At 39.1% G+C, this 24,418-nt stretch overlaps 3 protein-coding genes across 4 annotated transcripts in view; 2 read left to right on the plus strand and 1 right to left on the minus strand.

Annotated features, from left to right (window-relative positions):
- Olr59 (olfactory receptor 59) overlaps window positions 1-17,617 on the minus strand; it is a 34,663-nt gene extending 17,046 nt beyond the window's left edge. Inside the window, exon 1 of one of the 2 annotated variants that reach the window (XM_008759671.2) lies at window positions 17,501-17,617. The gene's annotated coding sequence lies outside the window, so the exon portion shown is untranslated. Of the gene's footprint in view, window positions 1-934; window positions 1,183-17,500 lie in introns of those variants that run through there. The other variant, XM_008759669.4, reaches the window with a different exon arrangement.
- Window positions 13,949-14,893, plus strand: Or51f5 (olfactory receptor family 51 subfamily F member 5). The gene has a single exon (NM_001000749.1). The coding sequence runs from the start codon at window positions 13,949-13,951 to the stop codon at window positions 14,891-14,893; it is 945 nt and encodes a 314-aa protein (NP_001000749.1).
- Window positions 17,618-21,370: 3,753 nt separating the features above from the next.
- Window positions 21,371-22,321, plus strand: Or51f23c (olfactory receptor family 51 subfamily F member 23C). Its single transcript, NM_001000130.1, has one exon. The coding sequence runs from the start codon at window positions 21,371-21,373 to the stop codon at window positions 22,319-22,321; it is 951 nt and encodes a 316-aa protein (NP_001000130.1).
- Window positions 22,322-24,418: the final 2,097 nt, after the last annotated feature.

Consider the following 24,418-nt stretch of genomic DNA (forward strand, 5'->3'; position numbering starts at 1 on the left):
TGTGTGGCAGGCAAGGGTTGGATCTGTATTCAGACAATCCTTTGGAAGCCTCGTCAGCAATACAAATTATTCATCCTGTTAAATGCCTTTGTCAGATGAGCAAGCATTACTGTGCTAGTTTTAAGTTCCCACTATAGCGACATACAGCAGGCACTAATAGATTTACTTTAAAGCTCCATTTTAGTGAAAAAAAATACCCACAACCAAATGTGAGAGGTTATGAAACATGCTCAGCATTACAGATACCAGTGAGAGCCATAGCCAGCATTCTGTCCCCAGGGTATTAGTCCCAGTGTTCATACTCTTAATAGGTCTTACTTCACTGAAACCTATAAGCTTGTAAACTTCAATATAGTTTACTCATATGTAGGGCTAGATGTAAACTGACTAATAGAGCTCTGGCTTGCAAAAAATGTTCATAACAGATAATTTCTCTTCTTACTTTTATTTTTAAATTAAATTTATTTTCATTTACATTTTTTTGAGACAGAGTCTCACGTATCACAGGTTGACTTTGAGCTTAGTATGTGGCCAACGGTCATCCTGAGCTCCTAGTCCTCCTATCTTCATCTCTCTAATGCTGGTATTTGCAGGCATGCAGCACTACGATGAGCTGCAAGCTTCTATCTTTTGCGTGAGTCATTGGATTTAGAAATGAGGTTAACTTATCGTGAGGAATGTATCAGCACACCCATTAAAGCATTTGACTAAAGACAGGTGATGTGTCCCTGCCCAGCCCTCCAGCAGGCAGAACGAAGCACTCATTCCCTGTAGACTTCCTGGGAATCCATAATTCAAAAATTTCCCATTCTCTTCAGTCCTCTATCCCATTATCTTATCTAATTCTGCACACCACAATGCAATTCTTCCCCATTGCTAAGATAGTACAGCTCATTCCGAGGTAGGAGCTTCCACTGAACAAAATTTTACTCACAGAGCCCATCCAGCAGCAGTGAGTCCCTCTCAGGCTAACTCTGACGGTGGAGGGAGCTTCAGATTCCAGAGGAGGGTCCAGCTTAAGGTGAGACTTATTCGGCTTGTTTGGAGATCAGCACGGAGCCCAGGGACTAGTTCCCAGGGCAGTGCTAATTCACTGCGCCTCTAGGGTGCAGACACTCCCAGAGGACTTCACTTGCCTGATACAAGCTTTTTATATCTCTCACAGGATGTGATTATGCCTACATGCTTTATGAGCTGTTGTAAAGTTTTGTCTTTGAGCTATTTCATCGGAAAGCTTTTTAAATTAAAGCTTTATTGAGATATAGCACACCTATTATATAATTGACTCATTTATAATGTATAACTCAATAGTTTTAAAAAAAATCACAAAATTATGCAGGAACCATCACCACAATCCAATTTAGGGAAACTTCACCACCTCAAAAATGCCATAACCATTAGCAAGCCATTGAGGTGAATTTGAAATTGAAATAGCATATGCTTAAAACATCTCCTGCTATGAGAATATGTTTACTTCGTTCTGCAATGTTTTAACCCCCTAGAGTCTGGCGTTATTCACAGTAACACTGGATCATTAGCTTACTGGGAATGCACTAGTGAAGTAGCTACCTCTTAAGATTAGGAAATAACTTGTACATTCATCCACGCGTATAGATTTCATAATGACACTGTATGTTCTAACTATTCTGGAAGTCCCAGAGATTAGTAAAAAGAAAAGAACATAGACCCACTGCCTAAACTTCTAATTTAGAAGAGAGACAGGCTAACAGTCACATGATAATCAGCATCAAAATTCTCTTAGAAGCAGGTGCTTTGTATACATAGTGGTAAAACATCTCAGTCCTTAATTTAGGCACACAGCAAATAAATACCTTTTTGTTTACTTTTCCATACTTTTACCTGCTTTCTTATTTTGATACCTGAAGTGGCAAGGTGAGGGAATAACTAGGATGATTTTGGGGGCATATGTACTGTGTTTAAATCACGGGAATATTATGTTAAGGGATCAGGGGAGGTAGGAGTTGTCTTTGGTTAGTGATGCGATCTACGGTGAGCTGACTACTGACCCCCTCAGTACTTACTACGCATTATTCATTAATTGGTTATACACATGGCTTCTTTAGTTGTTCCTGCAGTCCTACCAACTCAGGGCCATTTCTGGATTTATAGATCCTTAAGTTATTCCTGATTTCCCTCGCTTACATCCTGCATCCATTACATTGACAAATTCTATCGAGAGTTGCGGACGTTGATAGAATCTGGTTGTTTTTCATCTTCTCCCCAAGTGCCACGTCTACCAAGTCTTCTGCTGTTCTACTGGCATAACATCAGCTGCCTCGTCGCCCTTTTCTATTTGCTTCCCACCAAATATTTTCACCACCAAAATGTATTGTTCTGAGGTACTTTAGTTTTCTAACGTTATAAAAACAATAATAAACCTGGGCATTATATGTCTAAGATACTGTGCCAAGGGTTTTGTGGACAGAATAATATCTCCCAAAGAGGGCCATATTTTAATACTTAGAATCTGAATTGATATTTTACATGTCAAAGGTAGCTTTGCATATGTGATGAAAGTTAAAAGCTTTTAGATGAAGTGGTTTGGGTTGACTCCATATTTTCACATGCATCCTAATAAATGAAGAACTGAAGAGAAGGCTGCATACAAAGGGCTTGCCACCCTCTTTGCTGCCTTTGGAAATCACAAAAGGAGTACGTAAGTCAAGAGCAGTAGACAGACTTGAGTGGGACCTAATACTTGTTTCAAAATTCCCTTACAAAGTAGCCCCTCCCCCACCCCAGGATGGGGCCTCACTGTGTGTCTCTGACTGACCTGGAATTTGCTAGGTAGACTACATTATCTTCAAAGCGTAGAGATTTAGCTTCCTCTGTCTCCTGAGTGCTGGGATTAAGAGTGTATGCCATCATGCACGCAGTGGCAGGATTCTTTATGGCATTTTCATATATACTTACTCTTTGTGTATCTTCACCCCCATCCTCACCCCCATCTCTCTGCCTCTATATGTCTCAGATCTTCCTCCCACCCTGTTCCCCTTCTTCTGGGTCTTTGTCCCACGTGTTTCATTACCTTCTCTACTACTGTCCCTTAAAGCCAACTTTTTCCTTCTCCTCATGGTCCCTTTGTAGTTTCTCAAGTTCTATAAACACGTGCGGTGCGGTCAATTAAATAAATTGTGTGTGTGTGGTGTGTTGTGTGTGTGTGTTGTGTGTGTGTGTATGTGTGTGTGTATGTGTTGTGTGTGTATGTGTGTGTTGTGTGTGTGTTGTGTGTGTGTTGTGTGTGTTGTATGTGTTTGTGTTGTCTGTGTATGTGTGTGTGTTGTGTGTGTGTATGTGTGTGTGTTGTGTGTGTATTGTGTGTTGTGTGGGTGTGTTGTGTGTGTATGTGTGTGTGTTGTGTGTGTGTGTGTGGTGTGTGTATGTGTGTGTGTGGTGTGTGTGTGTGTGTGTGTGTGTGTGTGTGTGTGTGTGTGTTACAGAGAGTTGCTTGGGAACTTTGAAGGTGTTTTCTCTACCAGATTGGGCAGATTCTAAACATAGGGCTTATCTTGTTTTCTTACCAGCTTAATAAAACTGTCAATGGTAATTTTATTAAGATTTCTGAAAACAGATCACAAGGCTCATCAATAAACTGACCAGAAAACATTTTATATTAGCATCAATATTGTTGAACTTGGGAAGCATATACGTCTGTAAGATCTTTAGGCTTCATATTGTATTTCTTTTTTATTATATTATTATTAATTATTTTTATTTAAATTATTTTATTTATTTACATTCCGGTCTACTCCCCCTCAGTCCCATAGTTCCTCATCCCATTCCTACTATGCCTTGCCTCTGAGAAGGTGTTACCCCCACCCCACCAGGCCTCCCCCTTTCCTGGGGCCTCAAGTCTCTTGATGATTAAGCATATCTTCTCCCACTGAGGCCAGACCAGATACATCTTTGCTACATATGTGCCAGGGTCCTGGGACCCGCCAGAGGTTTGGACCAGCCCGTGTAAGCTCCTAGTTGGTCGCTCAGTGTCTGAGAGCTATGTGGTGTCTGGGTTAGGTGAGACTGCTGGTTTTCCTATGGGGTCACTCTCCCTTTCAGCTTCTTCAATCCTTCCCCTAATTCAACCATAGGAGGTCCCTGATTTCAGTCCAATAGTTTGGGTGTAAGATTCTGCTTCTGTGTCAGTCTGCTGCTGTTAGGGGCTTCAGAGGACAGCCATGCCAGGCTCTTGTCCATAAGCACATCATAGTATTGTCAGGCCTTGGTGTCCCCCATGAGCTAGATCCTGAGATGGGCTGGCCATTGGACCATCTTTCCTGCAGTCTCTTCTCCTTTTTTCTTCTTCTTCTTCTTCTTTTTTTTTTTGTCTGTCTCTGTACTTCTTTTAGACAGAAACAATTCTGGGTCAGGAATTTTGACTGTGGGTTAGTAACCCTGTCCCTCCACTTGGGACCCTGTCTGTCTACAGGAGGTGGACACTTCGAGTTCCCTTTGTCCAGTGTTGGTCATTTTAGCTAAGGTTACCCCCATTGAGTCCTGAGCATGTCTCACTTCCTGGGCCTCTGGTACTCTGTACAGGCTCACCCCGCCCCCACCTCCCCCTCCCTGAGGCTGCTTGTTTCCATGTGTTCTCTTGGCCCACTTGGCTTCACTCCTCTATCCTCCCCCACATCTGATCCTGCTCTCCTTTTCCCCTCCCTTCTCCCATTGTGAGCCTCCCTCCCTCCACATCCCTTGATTATTTCCTTCCTACTTGTAAGTGAGGTTGAAGCTTCCTCACTTGGGTATTTCTTCTTCTTACACTTCCTTAGTCTGTAGGTTTGTCCTAGGTATTCTTTGAGTTTTGACTAATATCTGCTTATCAGTGAATACATGCCATGCATGTCCTTTTGGGTCTGAGTTATCTCACTCAGGGTGATATTTTCTCGTTCCATCCATTTTCCTGCAAAATTCATGATGTCCTCATTTTTAATAGCTGAATAGTATTGCATTATGTAAATGGACCACATTTTCTGTATCAATCCTTAATTTGAGGGACATCTGGGCTGTTTCCAGCTTCTAGCTATTACAAATAAGGCTGCTATGAACATGGGGGAGCACATGTCTTGTGTTACGGTAGAGCATCTTTTGGGTATATGCCCAAGAGCTGGGTCTTCAGGTAGAACTATTTCTAATTTTCTGAGGAAGTGCTGTAGTACAAAGCAATAGTGATAAAAACTGTATGATATCGATATAGAGATAGACAAGTCAATCTATGGAATTGAATTGAAGACACAGAAGTAAACCAGTTAGACACTTGATCTTTGACAAAGAAGCAAAGTGTACAGTGGAAAAAAGAAAGCATTTTCAATAAATGGTGCTGGTCTAACTGGCGGTCTTTATGTAATAAAAATGAAACTAGATCCATTTTTATCACCTTACACAAAGCTCAAGTCCAAGTGGATAAAGGACCTCAACATAAAACCAGATAAATAAAAACCTGAATAAAACCTGAATCTAATAGAAGAGAAAGTAGGGAAGAGCCTCGAACTCATTGGCACAGGGGAAATTTTTCTGAACCAGTGACTCAGGCGCTAAGATCAGCAAGTGATAAATGGGATCGCATGAAACTGAAAAGCTTCTGTAAGGCAAAAGACACCATCATATTGTGTTTCTTAAATTTGGTAACGAACTGGAAAGTCAGAATTCAATATGAGAAAAATGTTCTGTCTGGTTCTGAAATAAATCCCCTGACTTAGTGTCAACATTTTACTGCAGTAAAATATTCTTGGCTATCAATTCAGTGAATTTTTTAACTTACAATGTGTAATATTTTGTTGCTGTGTTACAGTGGGCTAAGCATTGTTATATAATGCTTGTATAAACTTTAAGAGATGGGATTTTCTAGCCTTTATTATTGTTTTAAATTGCCCATATATTCCATTTTTAAAAGTTTATTGAAAGAAAAATGCCAAAACCTGCAGGCTATATTTTATGCACAGGAACACTGAATGCAGTATTATTTACAGTAGTTAAAATATAAGTAAAATTTTCAGTATATGGAATATATAAACTATTTATAGCTAGTCTTCTTCCAACATTAAGCTTCATGCATGTAACTGCTCACATGGATGGCTATGATAGACCAGGAAATAAGGATCATATTCCAAAGTTCCTAAGGCAAATTGAACAATCTCAATTTAACGTGTCCAAATTGTAGGACTAAAGCAACAGCAGTGAATGGTAGAAACTGGTTATTGCAACAAAACTTTCTCCATTTAGTCTATCGTTTTAAGAAAACATCAAAGTTCTATATCCCTTCCCAGCACCATGATCTGAGAGCACCACATTGTATCTATTTCTTGTGCCTGGCCATGTTGAATGATTAGAGGATTTCCTACCCTATTGTTCTGGCCAGCAGTGACCATGCAGTCCTTGTGTCTATAGAAACAAAGTCCACTTTCTCTTTGTCTTATGACCTTCTAGTGGTATTCCTAAAAATTTCATCTCTTTCCTCTCTGTTATGACCAAGCTTTGTGTATTCAAGTAGCAGAGTTTATTTTCCATTACAGAATCTGCTTAGCTTCTATTGCTTAACTCTATTACTACTGATGCCCAAAATATACTGGTCGCACCTCGTGTTTTATATTGAAAAGATACCGAGGGTATAAAAGTGAACATAGCAGATACCTCCCCAGTGTTTGAAACAAACAAACAAAAAATTAAAATAAAAACAAAAAGAAAAAAGAGATCCAAAGGTTACAAGGCTAGGACTTTGAGGACCCTAGGATGACAAAGAATTGAGAAGTCATGTTTGAACCAAACCTTAGCCGAACTTGGATGCTGGCTCTGCATCAGCTCCTATAACACCAGAGGGAGCCAGACTCCCAGGTGCTCTGAAACACCCAGGATCACAGGAGAGGCCACAACATCTGTCCCAACACTGGCCCCAACACCTGGAGTAACTGGGTCCCCAGGATCCAGGGATGTAGGAATCCCCACCCAGTCAGGGGTACGGGTCCCTTCTGCTCTGAACCAGTGCCCTGAGCAGACATTGGGTGCTGCCTTTGCATCTAGTCCCACAACATACAGAGGAAGCCTGACGTTTTTAATTCAATAAAAAATAAAGCTAATATGAACATAGTGAAAAGAAAAGAAAACAGTCATGTATAGATCATATTTGTCTTCATATGGTGGTGGCTTTATCTCTTGGAATCATGCACTTCTTGAGAGTACATGGTACATTTTTCACCTCAAAAGTCAGGAACACAGTATCTGGTATGCAGTAGGCAATGAATAATATTTACTAAATTGCCATATTGAGAGCTATAGTCATAAAATAATAGTAACAGTGATTTTATAACATGTTTTGAGTGAATTGAATATGCTGTGTGTCCGACGTTCTCATGCATGAGTATTAGAACACCTCATGTGTCCACAGTCACATGAGAGGTGACATATCAATTGTAGGTAAAAGCTGTCTGGTTTCAAATATTTTGAGTCACTAACTAATGTAGTGTTTATGACATATAATTATCATGCATATTCCTTGACATTTTTGTTCAACAGTATCATATACTTTGACTATATTAACACATTGTCCTCTCCTGCTCTCTAATGGTCCTCCTTCATTTCTCAGTTTCCCTTCTACTTTTCTATTTACTTGTTTCATCTATCTATCTATCTATCTATCTATCTATCTATCTATCTATCTATCTATCTACCTACCTACTATCTCTCTCTCTATCTATCAATCAATCACCTATCCATCTCTCATCTATCATCATTTATATATCCATTGATTAATTGTCTATCTATTATTACCTTTCTATAGTTTGTATCTATATATATCATTCTTGGCTCAGATTACTTTTCTTAACAAGATAAACCTCAATTTCATTCATTCATTTTTCAGAAAATGACATCATTTCACTCTTCTTTAGGGCAGAATAAAGCTCCTTTGTGCATAGAAACAGGCAACATTCTCTGTTCCTTTTATTCTGTTAATGGACACCAAATCAAGTCCACAACTTGACTTTTATGTTTAGGGATGAAAGGGCAGGAGTCACTGCAGTCCATGTACTTAGGTTTCGTTGAGTGTACCTAGAAGTGATGAAGCTGGATCATGTGGCAGCTCTGTTTTTCTTGAGGACCTCCATACTGATTTTCACAGTTGGTTGTACCCATTTACATTACCACTGGCAGAGTATAAACTTTCATTTTCCTCAGTATCCTTGCCAGTATTTATTGTTGTTTGATTTTAAGTAACAGCCAATCTGCCAATGAGGTGGAATCACAGTCTAGTTCTGATTCACACTTTCCCATGGCAAAGGATGCTGGGGAATTCGTTTTGAATACTGGAATGTATTCAAAATATTCAAGTCATGAGACAGGCTGTAAAATAGAGGATTATCTGGTCAAAATGAATGCTAATCACTCTGTCCTTTGTCTGGGTATATACTAAGTTATTTCTTTAACTATTAAATAGTTTCAATCTTCGACATTCATATTGAAATAGATCTTGGCATTCTTATGACTGACTGTGTCTCATATCCTACAACTGCGCTCATAGACCAGGATTATTGTCTTCAGCAGGGCAGTAAGATTTTATATTAATGTCCTGTAACAGTCTAGGCACCTCCTTTTACTTCAGTATCTTGGAAGCAACTATTTTGAACTGTGCATTTTTCCCATGGAGTGTCATACATTTCTTGGCACGTTTATCAAAAGCTTAAAAAATGCCTTTCCATCTGTTGAAGTGCTTTCTAGGGAAGGAGTGTTTCTGCTAGTCAAGATGATGCCCAAAAAGGAGAGCATATTTTCTTAGGTTCATGATGAACTAGATAAATAAAGAACATGTTTTTCTAGTCTTTCCCAGGGATCTAGACAAAAGAGGGATGTGAAGAAGGTTATTTAAAATATCTGTTCTGCAGCTACTTTATTCAAAGGAGATATCCTTTTGAATAGTAGGTATCTTTTCAAAATAATATTCTCTATTTTGAAGTCACTGGATCCCTTAGCTGCTATTAAGTGTTAGAGTCTTTAGTATCAACACAAAATCCCAAATCTACTTTTAAACAAGAGGTATTTGTTGTCATATAGGATGTTCTCAATAATCGTAAAATCTTAATACAGTTTAGGAAAGTTCTCAGATCGTCTTTGATAAACAGCCAAGTGATGCACAAAGAACTCACAGAATGCTGTAGTTTTCTCTTAGTTTGTTTTTTTAAAGTAAGTTGTTAGTTTCTTTGCCTCTGTGCACATAATCCACAATTTTTAAGGGTACTGAATACACAGGGAAAGATTTGAAATCTGAATCAAATAACTACACTTGGCTTCAGTGACCATAGTCACTCAGCAGCTCCTCTTCTGCATGCTTTCTATGTCTCAGGATGGTGAATGAAAGCTTATCAAACTCATGGTCAGTCAATCAAACCATTTTTCCTGGGCTTTGGCCCTATGCAGAGCTTTGTCCTTGGGGATCACATCGCTTCTGAATGAGCTTGGAAAGTGTAACGCGTCTACAGGATCTTTGAAGAAGTAAGAATAAAGTTAGACTAAAACCAAATATAATTATCAATTTGATATTTGGAATACAAAGGGTTAGTAGGACACAGCTACACGGAGTTCTCTCCTAGGAATTCAACTTTCTGCTGGGCAAAGTGCTCTCATCAGACAACCTCTGGATTCCTCATAAAACCTCCTCCTCTCAAGCCTTACAGTGTTCCCATTGCAAGATTTTTTTCTCTTCTTGGGTTCTAGAAAATCAGAACAATTTTGGAGCCAGTGTCAGAGTCAGGGCTGATATTGATCCTTTCTAGAAGAATCTTTTGGCCTGTAAGTTTTGGGATTAGTCTCTCTTTCTCCTCTCCTCTCCTCTCCTCTCCTCTCCTCTCCTCTCCTCTCCTCTCCTCTCCTCTCCTCTCCTCTCCTCTCCTCTCCTCTCCTCCCTTCTCCTCCCTTCTCCGCCCTTCTCCTTCATTCTTCTTTTCTTTACTCTCTGATGAGCCTTTAAAGACAAGTCAACATGGTTAATGCCTCCCTCCTAGACTCATTTTGAAAATTCTATGCATGATGTCACTGTTTGAGAACACTGAAGACCTTAGGAATTCATCGGGTAATGTAAATTCTTAAGATTATTTAGAAAAACTTATGTAGTTTAGAGGAATTGGTTAATATAAACCCATCAGTACTTAGCAACAGATAAAGTATAACAAGTTAATATGTTGGTTTAACATAAAATGTAACATTCAGAATAATTACTACAAATATAGACTGTAATTGTAAATAACTATTGATTCATTTCACAAGTAAGGCTATAAAAAGGAAACTGTGAATTGCTAGAAAATGGATGGAACTGGAAAATGTTCTACTAAGTGAAGCAGCCTCAACTCTGAAAGACAAATACCACATTCTCCCTCATAGGTGTGTCTAGCCTTCAATTTTTAAGCATGCATATCCAGGTGGAAGTAAATATAAAGGAAAAGAAACATGAAAGGAATCCATGTGACTGAATAAAAACAACTTTAAGGGACAGAATGGAGAAGAAAATGAAGGAAAATAGAAAGACCAAAGGGTACAGAGGAAAGTGACCAGAATGGTGAGGGGAGAGGGAAGCAACTGAAATGCAGAACATGTTTGAAGATCTCATATTCAGCTCTGTCACTTTGCAAGGTTTAAAAATTACAATCAGCTGTAGGGGTTCTTTGGTAGAATTTTTGGGATAGCTTATGTATACTATCATATCATCTGCCAATAATAATACTTTGACTTCTTCTTTTCCAATTTGGAGCTCCCTAACCTCCTTTAGTTGTCTTATTGCTTTAGCTAAGATTTTAACTATTATATTGCAGAGATACAGAAGAGTGGACAGTTTTGCCTTGTCCCTGATTTTAGTGGAATTGCTTTAATTTTCTCTCCATTTAATTTGACGTTGGCTATTGGTTTTCTGTATATTGACTTTATAACATTTGGGTATGTGCCTTGTATCCCTGATCTCTCCAAGACTTTTATCATGAAGGGGTGCTGGATTTCGTCAAAGGGATTTTCAATATCTAATGACATCATGTAGCCTTTTCATTTCAGTTTGTTTCTATGGTGGATTACATTGATGAATATAGTGAACCATTCTTGGATCCCTAGGATGAAGCCTACTTGATCAGTGTGGATGATATTTTTGATGTGTTTTTGGATTTGGTTTGTGGGTAGTTTATTGAGTGATTTTGCATCAGTGTTCATAAGGGAAACTGGTCTGAAGTTTTCTTTCTTTGTTGAGTCTTTGTGTGGTTTAATCATCAGGGTGAAAATAGTCTGTCTACTTGATGCTCCTGGTAGTCAAATTATAGGGATATTTAACTCATAGTCTTTGTCTGAGAGCATCATCAGTGTGGGTGAGAATTTTTTATTATGCCTAGGGATAGTTATTTCAGGGATTAAGAGAGGGCTTGGTGCTTAAGAGCACTTACTACTCTTTGGTTTCTAGTATCCACACTAGGCAGCTCACAAAAGTGCATAACTCTAGTGCATAGAAATTTACACAGGCACTCATACGTACACAGAAATAAAATACATAAGATTTAAAAATAATAGCTGTTTGATGTTTGCTCATTTGTTTTAGAGGTGGATTAGGAATCAGTAACTTACACTCCTCTTATTACAAATACTCAAATAAGTTTACATACATTTATTTCCAAATGAGGGTCTCTTTCTTACACACAGAGAGGGAGAGAAAGAGGGAGAGGGAAAGAGGAGGGGTAGGAGAAGGGGGAGGGAGAGGGTAAGGGAGAGGGAGAAGGAGAGAAAGAGAGGGAAGGAGAGGAAGAGGGAGAGGGAGAGGGAGAAGGAGAGGGTGTTGGGAATGTTAAATTGAGAGGCAATGGCAACCAAAACAAAATCTGTAGGTTTTAGAGTCCTGGACATTAACTGAAAGATAAGGTTGACATTTTTACTTACAACATTTCATGGAAGAATTGAGACAAGAGCCTATCAATGCATCCATGCTTATAGTGCTTGGCATTTGCCAAAATGATGAAAGTGGCTGGAGTCACAGGACCCACGGGGGAAAAATAAGATAATAAATCTAAAAGAAGTAAATCTGAGAGCAGAGTACTAGGAGTTTAGGAGGGTTTAGGAAATAAAGCAAAAGAAACCCATTCTAATGCAACTGAAAAGTCATGGCCACCAAGGTGAAAATGACTGAGGGACCTATTTCTTCAGACCTAAACCTCAAAGTCATGGAGGATGCTCCAAAAGACATCTAATAGTGAATGAATTTCTTTTGAAAAATAATAGTAGAGGCCAAATTACTCACTTATTTATATGTTATGATTCCCCAGAGACAGAGAGACTTGTGGTTAGATCTGAACTATCTTGTAGGGGTCCCAGCTAGGTGCTGAGAGTAGGCAGTGGGAACTTTAAGAGGTGGGCCATAGCAAGAGGCGTTTAGTTCTTACTGACATGCTCTCGAGACTCATCATGGGATATTTTTTCCCCTTTTGATTCTCTCTCTCTCTCTCTCTCTCTCTCTCTCTCTCTCTCTCTCTCTCTCTCTCTCTCTGAAATGCTTCTACCATGTTGAGCTGCCATGGGACGAAAATAACAGAAATGCTTAGCTCCAGACTGAAACATCTAAAACAGCCCAGGCAAACCTTGCTTCTTCATAAGCCTAATGGAAAGGCTTCCAGTTTGGATCATTTCCTGTTTTTCTCTACTCTAACATCACAGACATGTCCCTCGAATGTCACACCTTTAGTTGATTCTTCCCCTCCAGTCTAGATTCATGCCGTTTCTGTGTTTTTGTTCTCAGGCTCATCTTCAGGATTTAATGTTGTGACACACCTGATTTTAACTCATATATATCACATTGTAATCATGTGTATCAGTGAATGGAAGGGGCAGACATTTATATGAAAATAAAGCATCCTGAAGAGAAAACTATGGCATAAGAAAGTTTGAGAAGCAAATAAAGTAGTATCCTCAATCCTTCAGTTTTATGTGCCTAAACACAGAAAAAGGAGACTTCTCCTTACTCTAACATTATTATTTCTTTGTAAAGTAGAAAAATCATGATGTTTGCTAAGGCAGTTCTGCATCAATGATTTTTCCATAAGCTTCCAATGAGTTGTTAGATCTCAGCAAGGCCATCTTTTTAAATCATCCTTCTGCAGGCAGAATTTTCCTTAAACATAATTAGATTTCTGATTATTACCTGTGTAAACAACCCTTTTCCTTCTATCAGCCAGTGTGGTTTATATATATAACGCTTTAAAGTTTTTCTTTTATGTAGGTTGGTGTTCTGCCCCCATGTATGTCTAGTATGAGGGTGTCATGTACTCTGGAGCCAGAATTATAGAGAGTTGTCAAATGCCATGTGGATGGTGGGAATTAAATCTAAGTCCTTTGGAAGAGTAGCCAGTGCTCTTAACTGCTGAGCCATCTCTCTTGCCCCTTATTATAGGTTTTGTTCTTTGTACTTGTGTGTGTGTGTGTGTGTGTGTGTGTGTGTGTGTGCACGTGTGTGCGTGCATGAGTGTACAGATGTGCTCATGCATGTACTATGGCTGTGGAAGGAGGTCATACAACAACTTGTTGAAGTAGGTTATCTTTTTATACCCTGTGGGTTCTTGGCATTGAACTTAGGTCAACAGGCTTGGCTTCACTTGCCTTTCCCACTGAGCCATCTTGCCAGCCCTCATTACCAAATTTAGTCTACTTTTTAATGTAAGAACACAGATGCCCATGCATAATACAATTCAGATCTGAAAGCTTGGGTGTCTATACAGATGTTAGTGCTGTTTCTTCCTCAAATTCACCTGGTTCAGCTTGATATGTAACACATAAATGGACCTTTCTATTGAAGATGACAGACAAGAACTATTTCTTCATTGTTTCTAAATTGCCTGATATGTAGCAGAAATTGGAAGCATTTATTTTTTCTATCATTACAGGATGTGTGCCTTTCCCCCTAAGATATCTGCTTCCTTCAGTCACCATGCCATACTTCAACCAGAGCACTGCCTACCCACCAGTCTTCTTCCTCACTGGCATTCCTGGTCTTGAGACTTCTCACACCTGGCTTTCCATCCCTTTCTGTTGTTTGTATGCCATTGCCATCTCTGGGAACAGCATGATCCTCTTTATCATCATCACTGAGTCAAGCCTCCATGAACCCATGTACTATTTCCTGTCCATGCTCTCCTTCACAGACCTGGGTCTGTGCCTTTCCACGTTGGTAACTGTGTTGGGCATCTTCTGGTTTAATGTTCGAGAAATTAGCTTTGATGCGTGCATTGGCCAAATGTTCTTTATCCATGGCTTCACATTCATGGAATCCTCAGTCCTCTTGGTGATGGCCTTTGACCGATTTATTGCCATCTGTAACCCACTGAGGTATGCTATGATCTTAACCAATTCACGAATCACTGTCGTGGGTTTTGCAATCATAATTAGAGGAACCACAGCTCTTGTTCCTTTACTACTGCTCCTCAAGCGTCTGTCTTTTTGTCGTAGCCATGTGCTTCACCATTCCTACTGCTTCCATCCTGATGTGATGAAGCTCTCATGCTCAGATACCAGGGTCAACAGTGCCTTTGGCTTGGCCATTGTCATTTCTACTGCAGGCTTGGACTCTGTCTTGATCCTGCTCTCTTATGTTCTAATCATTCATTCTGTACTTTGCATTGCATCCAAGGAGGAGCGGAAAAAGGCATTTAGTACCTGTGTCTCCCATCTCAGTGCCGTTGCCATTTTCTACATCCCTATGATCAGCCTGTCATTGGTGCACAGATTTGGAAAGCACGCCCCTCCCTTTGTGCACACTCTAATTGCCAATGTGTATCTTCTCATTCCTCCTGTAATGAACCCCATAATCTACAGTGTGAAAACCAAACAAATTCGCAAGGCCATGCTTAAAGTATTCTTTGTTAAGTCATCTTAGGAAAGTTTTAAAGTTTTTTTTTTTAAAGAGTCTTCCTTGAATTTCTGTTTTATTATTCACTTGAGTGATTTAACACCATAGCTTAAAAGAACCTGCTAATAAATATATTTCATTTATTCTAGTGTTGTAAGTTCCTGCCTGCAGAGTTTTGGACTCTTGGTTGCCTAATGACAGAGATATCATGTTGTCTATTTATCATGCAATCATGACCTTTGTACCTGGTATAATATGCGAAAGCATGTTTATGGTCATTGGTAAATTGATTTTAGTTCTCCAGATTATATAACTATTAATGGCTCATATAATAAAGACCCTAAAATATGTTTCAATAATTGTGTAATTTACATAGTACCTTTAAAATGATAATTATTGCCAATCATATATTCAGAGTTGAATAAGATGTAAAAGTAGAATCACTAAAGAATGGATAAGAAAAAGTGATTGAAATGAGTTCTTTTCTAATTCTCTAAGGAAGCTTTGCAATCTCTTTGTAAAATGCAAGACCTAGCAATGTATTGTCTAAAATGTACCCCAGGAAACCGTCCCCTGATTTGATCATCACACAATGCAGTCATACATTGAAACTAAAGTTCTGTCACATAATTGTACAGTTATTCCAGCCTAATTTAAAATTTAAAAATAATATAAGACATTAAAATCCTAACTATACTAATTTTATCATTATGCACTGAGTACATATACTGAATGATCACCCTGTACTCCAGAATATTTTTTTCACATTTCATTTGTCCAGATATATTTTGAACACTGTCCCAATATATTTAAGAAAACAGACCTTTTAGTTTCAAACACATTTAGATGATAAATCTTGTTCTTCTAATATGAATATATAGCTGTATATTTTAGTTAATTTAAATTTACCAGATTTTCATTTTAGACTTCAGTCAACCTGCTTCTAAGAATGAGGATTTTGTTATATATAGAAAGCAATGAAAATATAAAACTGACACAAAAACTTGAAACATTGAAAAACAATGTTACACCACGTTAGCATGAAGTGCTCATTCCTTGTCATCCCTGATGCTACCATGTAAGACAAAGGGAAACAAAATGTCATATAAGGGAGTCAGGAAACCTCAGATATATGGAATGCCAGCTTCCATATTATTCTTTTTTTATTGGATACTTTTAAATTTACATTTTAAATGTAATTCCCTTTCCCAGTTTCCTGTCCATAAGCCCCCTATCCTATCCCCTCCCCCTTCTACTATGAGGGTGTTTCCCCTCCCCAATCACCCCCCTTCCTACCCTGACATTCCTCTACACTGGGGAATGACAAGGGATGAGCAGCTTATGCTAACATGGTGTAACATTGTTTTTCAATATGTTTCAGCCTTGGCAGGACCAAGGGTTTCTCCTCCCATTGGTGCCCAGCAAGACCATCCTCTGCTACATATGCAGCTAGAGCTATGGGTGTGTCCATGTGTACTCTTTGGATAGTGGCTTAGTCCCTGGGAGCTCTGGTTGGTTGGGATTGTTGTTCTTATGGGGTTGTAAACCCCTTCAGCTAATTCAAACCTTTCTCTAATTCCTCCAATGGGGACCCCATTCTCAGAATATCTTAATTAAAAATAATTAATGGAAACAAATAGTTTGTGATAAAGCACTGGTTTTTATATCTAGTTCTTGATGGAGAAAGACTATGTTCTGTTCTTTGTATCAATCTAGTGCAAAACTCTAGAATATGTTAAATCCTTAAAGTGCCTTCTTGAAAAAGTTAATAAAGATTATTTGCTGTCTATGGAGCAGTAATGACAGAAACATCTTTCTAAAGGTTATAGGGCATGGACTCAAAGCAGCTATGCTTCCGTGCATAAGACCTACACAAGATCAAGACATTCAGAATTGCATTCTAGAATAGATGGGGAGGGGGATTTTACAAATGAGCATTTATAGGAAGATTCTCTGATACTGGAAGAAAGAATTATAATACTATTTATTCATGGAAGCTGAAGGAACTCACAATGAGGATGAGGAAAGGAAACCATAAAGTAGAATGAGCCCATGGGAGCTTCATCCTCCGGGATCCACATCATCTCCATCGGGGGTTTTCTGATGAAGAGATTTCAGAAAGCCAGAGACAGCTCTCCCCATAAATGTTCTGTATCCCTGTGCAGAAGAACTCAGCATCTCTGCCGGCTCCAAGAGAAAGGCACAAAAGAACAATCTGTGTAATTGTAAGTACAGCTGTTACATTCAGGAAAACAATAGATTTTACCTCTGCTGTTTCTCATGAGAATAAAAAGATTTTATTAGCCTCATGGACATCTTCTGGGTTCCTAAGGAAACCTAGAAAAATCAGAAATCTGTAACTTTGGGCCATCTATTCTAAGTGAGTTTAGTACAATTGTCTTGCTTCACAAAGGAGATTAGAGCACCATTACAATTTTGAGTTTTCTGGGTGGTTTAAGAACATTCAAAACTGCCATCTAAAGCTGGCTGCCACTCCTTCCCTATGTGCACTGCTCCAACATTGTCATCTTCATTGGCTATTCTCGTACACCTCCCATATTCTGTTTGACTGTTATCACATTGATTCTTCACAAACGCTACCATTTTAACCCCCACATACCATTGCTGACTTACCAAAGTTCATAAAAGTGGAAGGTTATGTACTCATTTGGAGAACTCAGTCTAGTTGAAGGCAGACATTTCATGGGACTTAGGGTTGCCCAGGATTCTAAAAAATTTGCTGCAATATTGGGCAAAGAAAAGACAATTCAAATTGGTTAAGCATAGGACCTTTGGTACTGAGTTAAAGTTTAGCTGAGATGTCATCATCTTAGTATAAGTAGGTCATTTAACAAAGGGTTGGACAGAGGAGGGGATTATCATGCAGTACAAACCAGGGTCATCCATAAACAATCCCAAAATTTTTATACACACACACACACACACACACACACACACACACACCATACACACGGAAGGGGAGACATACATAATACATACATACAGACACACACATGGAAGGGGAGATATACATACATATACACACACACACACACATACATATAGGGTTGAGACTATGAATAAACTCCATGAATCACATAAAACTTTCTGGTAGAGAGCATGGGGATATAGCTCAGTTGGTAGCCTTCACCACCCCCTAGTTTTGACCCACAACACTGCATAAATGAGGTAAAGAGGATGAAATGTCATACACTTGCATTTCCAGTACTCTAGAGTTGAAGGCAGGGGGATCTGAAATTTAAGGTCATTCTTGTCTACATAGAGTTTGATACCTGCATAAAATATATGAGACCCTGTCTCATTTACGAGGGACCTGAAGAGACAGGTCAGTGAGTAAGAGATGTTGTTATGCAAGCATGTAGATGGAAGTTTGAATCTCCAGTACCCATGTAAAATGCCAGCACTATGGCCAACAGATAGGGAGTTTGTGGAGGCGTCCTAGCTGACAGTCTTGTCCCACGCTCAGTGAGAATTCTTGTCTGGAGAGAATAAGATGAAAGGTGCTAGAGATTACACCTGAAGTGTTTGTTCCCCTGTCAAATGTATGTTCACCCCCCATATGTGAATACATTAACCCAGACAGACAGACAGACAGACACACACACACACACGCACACATCTTCTAAGCAATGAAATCTGAATGAGAACTTTTGAAGTACAGAGAGAGGAGGTGCCGAAGGTCATACACTGAGGTCCTGAGCTAAGTTCAGAATTACTGGTCAGTTCTTTAAATATTTAGACTGTATAAATGTTAACCTTACACTATTTTGTTTTCATTTGTTATAATATAATGGAAGGCATTAATGAATAATGAGACCCTGAAGAGATGGCTCAGTGGTTAAAAGGAGAGTCCAAGTTTGTTTTTTCAGCATCAATGGTAAGGGGCTCACAACCGTCTCTAACTTCAATTCCAGGGTGTCCAATGGCTTTGGCCTCTGTAGACACCTGCACTAGCCTATACAACCCCACCTCTTATAAACAGACATTTAAAAATGAGATGTATCTTTTCAAAAGAATATAAATGATTAATAAGCAAGGTGTCCACCTACCATCAACTTATTTTATTTAGAGAGGTATATTTTCAGATAGTGTCTATCAAACAATAGAATAAACTTTAATCTGTATGTATGAATCTGAAAGAATATACATAACTCAGAGGAAATGTTTTCTTGTGATTCAACCTAGTGAAGGTGATGTCACTGAGTGTTTCCATAAGCAGAAATTTATGTTGAATTTATCAATAACTCTATGGGTCAGATGGAGAGTCTAAAAAGCTTAGCCCCATTTAGAAAAGAGAAAGCTACACCATTTAAGTAAAGTACTTCAGAATGCAGGAGTTTGGTCAAGTAAGGGGAATCTCAGGTTGAGCTTGTCAGAGTTTTAAAAAAATAGGTATTTGCCAGTTTGGAAAAATGATTTTAGCAATGTGATACTGAGTGTGACTTCATGCTGAGGGCAGGCGAATAGGGGGAGTGTGCAGGCCTGTTTGCAAAGACTCCACTGTCACCAGTGGGGAGAAAGTCAGGAAACTGGCACCACAAGGCAAGAAATTACTTTCAGCAACATTTCTATTCTTCTTGATGCAAATATTTTATAAAGTGGTGATCGTGGAATGAGAGGAAAAACATGCTCAATAAATGGTCACTATATGTACATACATACACATATATGCACATAAAATTAATGAAAAAGGAGGCTATGGATTTGACAGAGGGGTATAAAGGAAGGTTTGGAGGAAATAAAGGGAAAGACAAAATGATACAATTATGTTATAATTTTAAAAAGAAATAATAAAAAAAGGGTTTAGAGAGTTGGTGGCTCCATTACTTGTGGCAGAATTCTCAGAGGACTGAATCCAATGATCACAGGAGTTTTTGGAGAGAAGGTAAAGCTACAGATGGTTCTTGTTTTGTATTTGAAGAGGTACAAAATCATGTTGTGAGAGAACCTCATGCATGAGCTCAAAGGTGGCATTGAGGATGCACGAGTCTCCTCCTCCACCCATCAGCCAGCAAGAGACTAGAGACCTCAAATTTATATCACAAAGATTTGAATTCTGCCAGTAACCTGATGAGGACTCTCAGTTTCAGGGGAACACACAGCTCAGGGCTGAAATCTCAAATTCTGCTTTCTGGGATCCTGAGTTGAGGAAACAGTTTTGCTACACTCCAACACAGATAATTGTAAGGAATGTACATTGTTTCAAACCACTGAAGTCTTAATACTTTAAAATGTAGCCGGACAGAGGTCATGCTATGCAGCAGAGTGTTTCATGTCAGTTGATGCCAGATTTCTTTTGTTTTAAATTCTAGATATTTTTATTAACAATTATAGGCATGCCATTGCATTATTATTCTTTAAGTCTGACTTTTTCTTTTTGAAAAGACTGTAAAAATCTTTAGTTATAAAAAGGTTTACTCTTACTTTTTTCTTTTTTCTTTTTCTTCCATTTTTATTAAATTGGGTATTTCTTATTTACATTTTAAATGTGATTCCCTTTCCTGGATTCCTATCCATCGGCCTCCTAACCCCCCTCTACTTCTATATGGGGGTTCTTCTCCCCATCCAACCCCATTACTGCCCCCCTAATCCCCTACACTGGGGGTCCAACCTTGGCAGGACCAAGGGCTTCCCCTTCCACTGGTGCCCCAATAAGGTTATTCACTGCTACCTATGCAGTTGGAGTCCAGGGTCAGTCCATGAATTTCTACTTCATGAACCATTGTTGTAGAAAGACAGGCAGCATGCTGTGAGTGGTAAAGGAAAGACATTACAAGGAGCAGGATGATGGAGGGAAGAGACAAGTATTTTAGAATGGAATATAAATTGCTGAGGAAATTGGCATCATTGTACAGATTTTTGTTATGGTATGTTTTTCTTTTCCCCCTCCTTCCCTCTCTTTCCCCCTCCCTCCCACATCCCACACTCTTACCTTCCTTCCCTTCCTTTCTTGTTTTCTTTCTTTTCTTTTTCTGGAGCTGAGACAGACCCCCAGAGCTCCACACCAACTATATAATGTTCTCCCGATGAGCCACATCTCTTGCCCTCCTTAACTTTTTCACTATGGCAAGGAAGTCAAACTTTATCTGGTCTCCTAGTCACCCCCTTTTAAAATACATAACCATATTGCTCCCTCTTATGCTTTCATATTCTTCCAAAAAATGATTCCACATGAAAAAGAAAACTCATGGTTTATGCCTTTCTGAGTCTGACTTAATTCACCTAGCATATTAGGTTTGTATAAAATTCATCCTTATATAATTCTTCATTTCATGACTTTGTTTCTCTAAGGGAATGGTCTTCCTCTCCACTTGTTCCTCCAGTTTTCCTACTCCATTTGTAATAAGCCATCATTTGTAACAGCTATTGTCTTCCAGGAATGTTTACCAGTGAAGTGACCCACTTTGTACTGGATATATCATCAATAAATATATACTATCATTGTAGGACTCTCAACTAAAAATACGGAAGTTTGAATTCAATATGTCAACCTCAGAGAACACCACAGCCTCTTCCATCATTTTCCTGCTCACTGGGGTGCCCGGGCTGGAAGCCTTGCACACCTGGATCTCCATTCCCTTCTGCTTTCTCTATGCAACGGCCCTGTCAGGGAACAGTCTGATTCTCTTTGCCATTATCTCTCAGCCCAGCCTCCACGAGCCCATGTATTACTTCCTCTCTATGCTGTCCACCACTGACCTTGGGCTCTCCATATCCACCATGGTCACCATGCTGGGGATATTCTGGTTCAATGCCAGGGAGATCAGCTTCAATGCCTGCTTGTCACAGATGTTCTTCATTCAACTCTTCACTGTCATGGAATCCTCAGTGCTGTTGGCTATGGCTTATGATCGCTATGTGGCCATCACCAACCCTCTTAGATATGCTTCAGTCTTAACTGACCTTAAAATAGTAGTAATTGGAGTAGCAATCATCACCCGTGGAACCCTAATCCAGACTCCCCTCGCAGTGCTTCTGAAAAGATTGTCCTACTGTAGAAGCCATGTGCTCCACCACTCCTACTGTTTCCACCCTGATATCATGAAGCTCTCGTGCACAGACACCAGGATCAACAGTGCAGTTGGGCTCACTGCCCTGATCTCCACTGCTGGAGTTGACTCTGTCTTCATTGTCCTTTCCTATGTCCTGATCATTAGAACTGTCCTCAGCATTGCTTCCCCAGAAGAGAGGAAGAAAGCCTTCAGCACGTGTATCTCCCATATCGGGGCTGTGGCTGTGTTCTATATTCCACTGCTCAGTCTGTCCTTTGTCCACAGATTTGGGAGACGAGCTCCACCCTATGTGCATACTCTGATTGCCAACGCCTACCTGCTGATCCCTCCTGTCATGAACCCCATCATCTACAGTGTGAAGACCAAGCAGATCAGGAAGGCTGTGCTGAAAGTTCTCTCTTCCAGCATGACAAAGAGCTAGATGGCTGTTTCATATGTGTTCTGTCTTTGGCACTTCGTGGAAAAAGAAAGTGACCTTTAAGGGGGTTATAATGCTGAGATACATTGTAACATCCTCACATTGATAGTTATCAAATTGATAGATTTGGTTGGGAGAAAGAATGTATGAGCCAAAAGAGACTAATGTAAACTCCAGATTTTCAAAATATCAGTGTTCCCTAAAATGTCATGATAGAACTGTTTTTCTTCCTTCTTAATGGAAGATTTCAATGATACTTATATCCAACTCTTTTCTTTAGTGACAGAAATGCCATCACTTCTATTCATAAGTGGAAATAAAATATAACTTATCATTCCAAATTACAAAGTGTTATCACCCAAATATACCATGGCAACCATCATTGTTCATTATTACTTAATTGGACAAATATCTCTGATTCTCAAATCTCTTATTGAACAGGTAGTATCATTAGGGATCTAATGTATTTGGTCAATCATATCTTCATCTCTTCAGAGAAGATATTTTGTGAAGGTCACCAATGAAAAGTAACTTTTAATTTTGACTCTTGTATGTAGTTTATATCCCAGCACTGCGTTAACTGCGTGTGGGGCTGGGCTTCTGCATTTGCAGTGCTGCTCAGGCAAGAGGACCAGAAGGTCAGGTCATTTTGGTCATTTTGAGACATCAAAGATAATTAATGGTTTTTTTGAGGGATAATTTTTACAACAAAGACATATTTATATTTACGAAGAATCAAACAGAAATGTTTTAATATGTGTTTTTGTACTTGGATCTTTCTTAAGGCAAAGTGTAGGTTGTTAATGAGTATATCTCTCACTGTTTAGACTGGAAGATAGAAATCACACTCTTGATGAACAGAGGAATTATTTCACTCAATACAATAGACAGCAGGCATTTGAGGGCAAATTGCAAAGGGGATGGAAGTAATAAAAGTCACAACTGTGATGGTTCTTGTATCTAGTTGTTTTAGAAGCAAAGTTGAGATATTAGCATCCTTAGATCTTTTGATAGTTACCCAGGAGCTAAGGTTACATCCTGAAATTCTATGTTATTGACAGGTTCATCCTGGTACTTCAGGGACTTAGATAATGGGTCATCTAGGGTCAGTCCCTAACATCACAAGAAGGGATATTTCCTTATTAAAGTCCATTTGTCCAAAGTAAGAAGAAGATTTCTCATGGATGTGAATTCCAGTTGTTGTAAGGAAACAGGAAGGTCACTTCTGCTTTCCTTTTACTAAACAACTAGAGGAAGGCCTTTTATATAAAGAAGCTTTTGAAATAAATTCATACTTAAAATCTTTAGTATTTGAATACATACATAGCATAGATTAGAGAGTCCATTCGTACAAATTATGCCACTTCATATTCATAGCAACCATGTCAGAAACAGAAGCAGGTAGATCATTTTGTGTTTTTCTTTGTTTTTATTGAAAATATTTTTAACATATACCTTCATTATGGTGTTATCCCCCTCGACTCCTCTCAGATCATTCTATTCCCCACCCCCAAACTCCAGCCTTCTTTCTCTATCTCTTTAGAAAACAGGGAAACAAACACAGCAAGCAAACCAGAAAAAAAACAAAGTAAAACCAGGAAGCACAAGAAATGGACACACACACACACACACACACACACACACACACACACACCAGAAACAAAAAATTCCTATAAAAATACAAAATCAGAAACCATAATTAGCAAAATATCAGTTAAACATATTAGTAAAATATCAGTAAAACAAGCCCTCCCCCAAAAAACAAAGCCCAAAGAAAGTAATATGAGACAGAAGTCTACAAAAAGATCATTGAGTTCATATTTTTGTTGCCTATCTCCTAGTGGGTATGATGCCTACCCTTATGTGGGCTTAATACATCAAGTGGGTTCCATTTCAGAAAACTAGCTTTTCCTTTGTGTGTATGTATCATATGAAATGAGGTTTTAGGTTAGAATGGAAGCTTATGTGTGCTTCCTCTCTTGGTGATGGAACCCCCTCCGGTTTGAACCTGTGTAGGCCCTGTGCACTCAGTCTCTGAGTTCATATGTACATTGCCCTGTTAGTGTCGGTGGACATTATTTCCTTGGTGGCATCCATCCC

Source organism: Rattus norvegicus, chromosome 1 (assembly GCF_036323735.1).
Source record: "Rattus norvegicus strain BN/NHsdMcwi chromosome 1, GRCr8, whole genome shotgun sequence".
Classification (NCBI taxonomy): Eukaryota; Metazoa; Chordata; class Mammalia; order Rodentia; family Muridae; genus Rattus; species Rattus norvegicus.